The 5,940-nt window shown below is 51.2% G+C and overlaps 1 protein-coding gene across 1 annotated transcript in view; it reads right to left on the bottom strand.

Annotated features, from left to right (window-relative positions):
- Positions 1–1,167: 1,167 nt before the first annotated feature.
- The window catches only part of ENH_00062700 (RNA helicase, putative), a gene marked incomplete at both ends in the record, with an annotated part of 5,628 nt that continues 855 nt past the window's right edge, over positions 1,168–5,940 (bottom strand). Inside the window, 9 exons of the mRNA XM_013582081.1 lie at positions 1,168–1,179; positions 1,495–1,665; positions 1,855–1,920; positions 2,295–2,432; positions 2,869–3,129; positions 3,826–3,996; positions 4,288–4,425; positions 4,746–4,921; positions 5,289–5,469. Of these exons, the coding sequence (XP_013437535.1) occupies positions 1,168–1,179; positions 1,495–1,665; positions 1,855–1,920; positions 2,295–2,432; positions 2,869–3,129; positions 3,826–3,996; positions 4,288–4,425; positions 4,746–4,921; positions 5,289–5,469 (1,314 nt within the window). The remainder of the gene's footprint in view (positions 1,180–1,494; positions 1,666–1,854; positions 1,921–2,294; positions 2,433–2,868; positions 3,130–3,825; positions 3,997–4,287; positions 4,426–4,745; positions 4,922–5,288; positions 5,470–5,940) is intronic.

Here is a 5,940-nt window from a genome sequence, read left to right as displayed (position 1 = left end):
AAACTGAAATATTGCATTACTTAACTCTTGAGTCTAAATGACTAAACTGAATGCTTTCACATTTAAAAGCTGAATTACTTAATTCTGAACTTGGATAAATATTGCAAAAGCCTTGGAACTGGAGAGCTGAATTAATTGGATCCTGAATTAAGCAATTTTATTGAACATCTTCGGAATGGAAATCCGAATTATTTGAACTCCTAAAGACTTAAAAGCTGCAAAATTTGCTGCTGCACTGAAATCGTGAATAAATTCAATTCTTTGAATCTGAAAAACTGAATATTTCTGAATATTTAAAACCTTTTGGGACTGGAAAGCTGAATTATATGGGTCTCGAGTCTGCATTGGATTCCTTAAGACTTAAAAGCTGCACAATTTGTCCTTTTCGCTTAAATAAAGAATATATTTAACTCTTTGCAGAATGATTCTTCAATTGTGGTGGAAAACTGAATAAATATTGAACTTCATGAAACTTAAAAGCTGCATAAAATGCCTGTTATGTGAAATTGTGAGCAAAAGCTGAATCTCTTGGGACTTAAAAGCCTTCTAATTTGCCTTTTGCGTGAACTTGTGAGTGAAACTTGAATTCCTTGAGGCTTTAAACCTGTTTAATATGTTTTCTGCGTGAAATTGAGAATAAAACTTGAATTTCTCGAGACTTAAAAGCCTTCCAATTCACCTTTTGAGTGAAATTACGAATAAACCTCGAACTTCTTAGATCTAAACACTGTTTAATCTGTCTTTTGCGTGAACTTGAGAACAAAACTTGAACACTTTGGACTTAAAAGCTGCTAAATTTGTTACTTTCTCGGACTTCTTGAGACCTAAAGGCTGTTTAATCTGTCTTTTGCGTGAAATTGAGAACAAAACTTGAACACTTTGGACTTAAAAGCTGTTAAATTTGTTATTTTCGCGACAAGTCGAAGGACTTTTATTACCTTAATGGCGGTCTTTTTCTGCATTTCGAGCTCCGCCTCAGAATGATTCTTCAATTGTGGTGGAAAACTGAATAAATATTGAACTTCATGAAACTTAAAAGCTGCATAAAATGCCTGTTATGTGAAATTGTGAGCAAAAGCTGAATCTCTTGGGACTTAAAAGCCTTCTAATTTGCCTTTTGCGTGAACTTGTGAGTGAAACTTGAATTCCTTGAGGCTTTAAACCTGTTTAATATGTTTTCTGCGTGAAATTGAGAATAAAACTTGAATTTCTCGAGACTTAAAAGCCTTCCAATTCACCTTTTGAGTGAAATTACGAATAAACCTCGAACTTCTTAGATCTAAACACTGTTTAATCTGTCTTTTGCGTGAACTTGAGAACAAAACTTGAACACTTTGGACTTAAAAGCTGCTAAATTTGTTACTTTCTCGGACTTCTTGAGACCTAAAGGCTGTTTAATCTGTCTTTTGCGTGAAATTGAGAACAAAACTTGAACACTTTGGACTTAAAAGCTGTTAAATTTCTTATTTTCGCGACAAGTCGAAGGAGGTTTACCTTAATGGCGGTCTTTTTCTGCATTTCGAGCTCCGCCTGAATCTCCCGCAGTCTTGTCTGCATTTGCATGCGTTTGTGCTGCGCTGCGTAGTAAAGGGCGCAAAGCGGATGGCCATTGAAAGGGTTTTCTTTAAGAGCTGCTTCAGAAGCTGCCATCCGGCTCACCAGCTCCTGCACGCAAACCCTAAACCCTAAACCCTAAACCCTAAACCCCAAACCCTCACTTGAAGCCTTCGCCTCGCGCCGAGCTGCACGCAACGAGCCCTGATGCAAGCAGCAGCAGCAGCTGCAGCAGCAGCAGCAGCTGCTGCTGCTGCTGCTGCTGCTGCAGCTGCAAACTAAGCTAACTAGCTAGCCCACCGCCAGCTGCGGATGGTCCACTTTCATGTCCACCACGGGATCCAGCAACGGCAAGCCGCCGCAGTCCTGCAGCAGCAGCAGCAACAGCAGCAGCAGCAGCAACAGCAGCAGCAGCAGCAATGAGCAGAAGCACTTTTTGGCGCATCGCAGCAGCCGCAGCACAGGCCTCTCAGTGCAGCAGCCTGGGGGCAACAGGCGTCTCGACCCCTTGGGGCTCTTTCAGCAGCAGTTCTTTAGCAGCAGCAGCAGCAGCAGCAACAGCAGCTCCAGAGAAGTCATGGAGCTGCTGCAGCGCAGCCCCAAGGGCCCCCAGCCAATAGAGGTGGGGGCCCTAAGAGGGGCCCCCAGGGGCTCCCTGGGTGGGCGGCAGGGGCAGCAGCAGCAGCAGCAGCAGCAGCAGCAGCAGCAGCAGCAGGTTTTGGAAGCAGCAAGTTTCTCACTTTGAATTTTTCCTGAATTATCTGCAGCTGGAAATTAATGCTTCTTCGAGCATCTGCAGAATCCACATCTCCTCCTGCTGGCAGCGACATTTTGCATTTGCTGACTCGCGCCACGCAAGACACGCTGAACGGCACCACCTGCAGCAGCAGCAGCAGCAGCAGCAGCAGCAGCAGCAGCAGCAGCAATAAGAAACGCAGCGATAGTAGCGGCGCCGGCGTGGACAGCAGCAGCAGTGGTAGGGAGAGCACAGCATCGACAAAAGCCGCGGCTGCAGCAGGGCAGTTGCTGCGCAACAGCAGCAGCGATAGCCGCAGCTGCAGCATTAACAGCAGCAGCAGCAACAGGAGCAGCAGCACCAGTAAGAGCAGCACCAACAATAGCAGCAGCAGGAATAACAGCAGCAACGCCAGCAGCAGCCCTGTTGAAGCAGCAAAGATGTGCGACTTCTCTTCGCTACTTCCCGCTCTATACACCCTGACGAACGTGGCTGCTGCTGCTGCTGCGCAGCAGCAGCAGCAGCAACAGCAGCAACAGCAGCAACAGCAGCAACAGCAGCAGCAGCGGGGCCCTCACCTCCAGCACGTAGTCTTTGCCCTCTTCCCCCACAGGAGGCGCCGGGCGGGGCTTGTGGGGCCGAATGGGTGCGGGGGCCCCCCCAGGGGCCCCCTTCTCGGGGGGGCCCCCAGGGGCCCCCTTTGCTGGGGGGCCCCCGGGGGCCCCCTTGGGCTCGAGGGGCTGCACAGAGAGAGGGTCGCAGCTAACGAGGCAGTGGACCAGCAGCTGTTCAGTGGGTCCTTCGTGGGCATTTGTGGAGGGAACTTTTCGCTTTTGAAGCTGCAAAACACGCAGCAAACCCTAAACCCTAAACCCTAAACCCTAAACCCTAAACCCTAAACCCTAGGCACTCGGGCGCAGCAGCAGCGCCAAAAACGCCGCATGCAACCCGCTAGGAAGAGCGCGGGTGTCTGTACACCCCGGAGCAGCAGCAGCACTTTCCGCATGAAACTTCAGTGCTGCTGCTACTGGAAGCTGCAGCAAATTGAGAAGTGCAGCAAACTAGAAGCTGCAGCAAATTGAAAAGTGCAGCAAACTGAAAAGTGCAGCAAACTGGGAAGTGCAGCAAATCGAAAGAAGTGCAGCAAACTGAAAACTGCAGCAAATTGAAGAGTGCAGCAAACTGAAAAGTGCAGCAAAGTGGAAACTGCAGCAATCGCGAAGTGCAGCAGCAGCAACTGAAGAGTGCAGCAAAGTGCAGCAAAGTGGAGCTGCAGCAACCGCGAAGTGCAGCAGCAGCAACTGAAGAGTGCAGCAAAGTGGAGCTGGAGCTGCAGCAAACAGTTTAGCAGCAGCAGCAGAAGAGTGCAGCAAAGTGGAGCTGGAGCTGCAGCAAAGAGTGCAGCAGCAGCAGCAGAAGAGTGCAGCAAAGTGGAGGTGGAGCTGCAGCAAAGAGTGCAGCAGCAGCAGCAAAGTGGAGGTGGAGCTGCAGCAAAGAGTGCAGCAGCAGCAGCAAAGTGGAGTGCAGCAGCAAACCTTTTGCACGCAAGTGGCCCAGCCCCACTCAGTGCCGTCGTCCTCCAGCAGCCCCACAAGCCGCCCCGGCTGCAGAAAGCGCGCGAGCTGCTGCGGCTGCATCGCAATGGACCGCAGCAGCCGCCCCTGCTGCAGCAGCTCGTGCTTCCGCCCGTAGAAGCTGCTTATTGCCTGAGACAAGCAGCAGCAGCAGCAGCAGCAACCAGCCCCAGCTGCAGCGGCAGCTAAGGCTGCAGCAGCAGCAGCAGCAGCTGCTGCTGCTGCAGCAGCGGCAGCAGCAGCTGCTACAGCGGACAATTGCGCGGCCGCGCGCGCCTATCCTATCCAGCTGCGCGGCCGGCCTTGCTGCCGAAACCCTAGCCACTTGTACACAGGGTTTAGAGCTTATTGTTTAGGGTTTAGGGTTTAGGGTTTAGGGTTTAGGGTTTAGCTGGGGCGGATCTGTGGGGCTCAGCTGCGCACTTCTTCCACGTCGAAGTCCGGCTCTTTTTCGCCTTCAGGAAGAGTCACAAGAGAGCGAATGTCTGTTGCTGCTCGCAGCTGCTGCTGCAGCTGCTGCAGCTCCTGCTGCAGCTTCAAAGAGCGCCCGTGCTGCTGGAACTGCAGCGCCACAAACAGCAGCAGCAACAGCAGCAGCAGCTACTCGGAGCCCGCCCCAAGCAGAGCAGCAAGCACCAGCAGCAGCAGCAGCAGCTGCTGCTGCTGCTGCTGCACCCGCCGCCGCCCAACTGTGCAGCAGCAGGCCACTCCATGGATTGCAAATTGATTAAAACGATTAAAGAGAGGATTTAAATGACAAAAAGGGATATTTAAATGATTAAATTGAGGATTTAACTGCTCAAACTTGGCTTAAAAAGCTGAACTCGCGGCAACTCGCGAGCTTTCCGCGCAGTTCAAGTTGCGCTGCAGCAGCAACGCACATTTGCAAAGCTGCGGGAAATCATGTAAACTGGATCTGCATCTTCAATTCGAAATAAATTCAAAAGCATATTAAATCCCAAGTGGAAAGTTGAAATCAAAGGAGCTGCGCCTCCCATGAACAAACCCTTCGCCTCCTCCGGGTCCACCTGCTCGTCAAACATTATTATCGCAATGCCTGCGCGCGCCACCCCCAAACCCTAAACCCTAAACCCTAAACCCTAAACCCTAAACCCTAAACCCTAAACCCTGAGTTGTGGGATGTAATGGAACGACGCTTGGCAGAAGGGCTCCAGACTCAGAGCCGACACCAGCAGCAACAGCAGCTATGCCATCACCAGCAGCAGCAGCACCAATCACAATCAGCAGCAGCAGCAAAAGCAGCAGCATCAGCATCATCACCATCATCAGCATCATCATCATCACTAGCAGCAACAGCATCATCACCATCAGCAGCACCATCAGCAGCAGCAGTAGCATCACCATCACCAGAAGCATCAGCAGCAGCAGCAGCAGCAGCAGCAGCAGCAGCAGCAGCAGCTGACCTCTGTCATCGAGGCCCCTCCGTCCCGCCCTGCCGGCCATTTGGATGTACTCTCCGCCGTTGATGAGTCTGTAGGCCTCTCCGTCCCATTTGCGAATTGCGGTGAAGACAACAGTCTTAGCGGGCATGTTGACTCCCATGCTGAAGGTCTCAGTGCTGAACAGCACCCGAATCAGCGACTCCTGCAGCAGCAGCAGCAGCAGCAGCAGCAGCAGCGCGGCGCACTCTGCAGCAGCGGCGGCGGCGAGAGGCGCAGCAGCAGCAAAAAGCGACGAAGCAGCAGCAAAAACGGACACAGCAGCAGCAAAAAGCAACACAGCAGCAGCAAGGAGCGCAGCAGCAGCAGCCAGGAACGCAGCAGCAGCAGCAGCAGCAGTAGCCGCAGCAGCAGCGGTGGCAGCAGTAGAGGCACGGAGCAAAGTAGCAGCACGAAGCAGGGAGCGCGGAAGCAAATGGGAGGGCAGCAGCAACAGCAGCAACAGCAGCAGCAGCAGCAACAGCAGCAGCAGCAAGTCGCAGAGCAAATGCTGGGGGCCCGAGAGCCCCAGTCAGCTGCTTCGCTGCAGTTGAGTTTTAAATCGTTCTGAACGTTTTAAATTATTTATTTTAATTATTTTAATTATTTATTTATTTAATTATTTATTTATTTTAAT

The sequence above is a fragment of the Eimeria necatrix genome, genomic scaffold (assembly GCF_000499385.1).
Source record: "Eimeria necatrix Houghton genomic scaffold, Enh_scaff557, whole genome shotgun sequence".
Lineage (NCBI taxonomy): Eukaryota > Apicomplexa > Conoidasida > Eucoccidiorida > Eimeriidae > Eimeria > Eimeria necatrix.
This window is presented reverse-complemented; position numbering and strand designations above follow the sequence as displayed.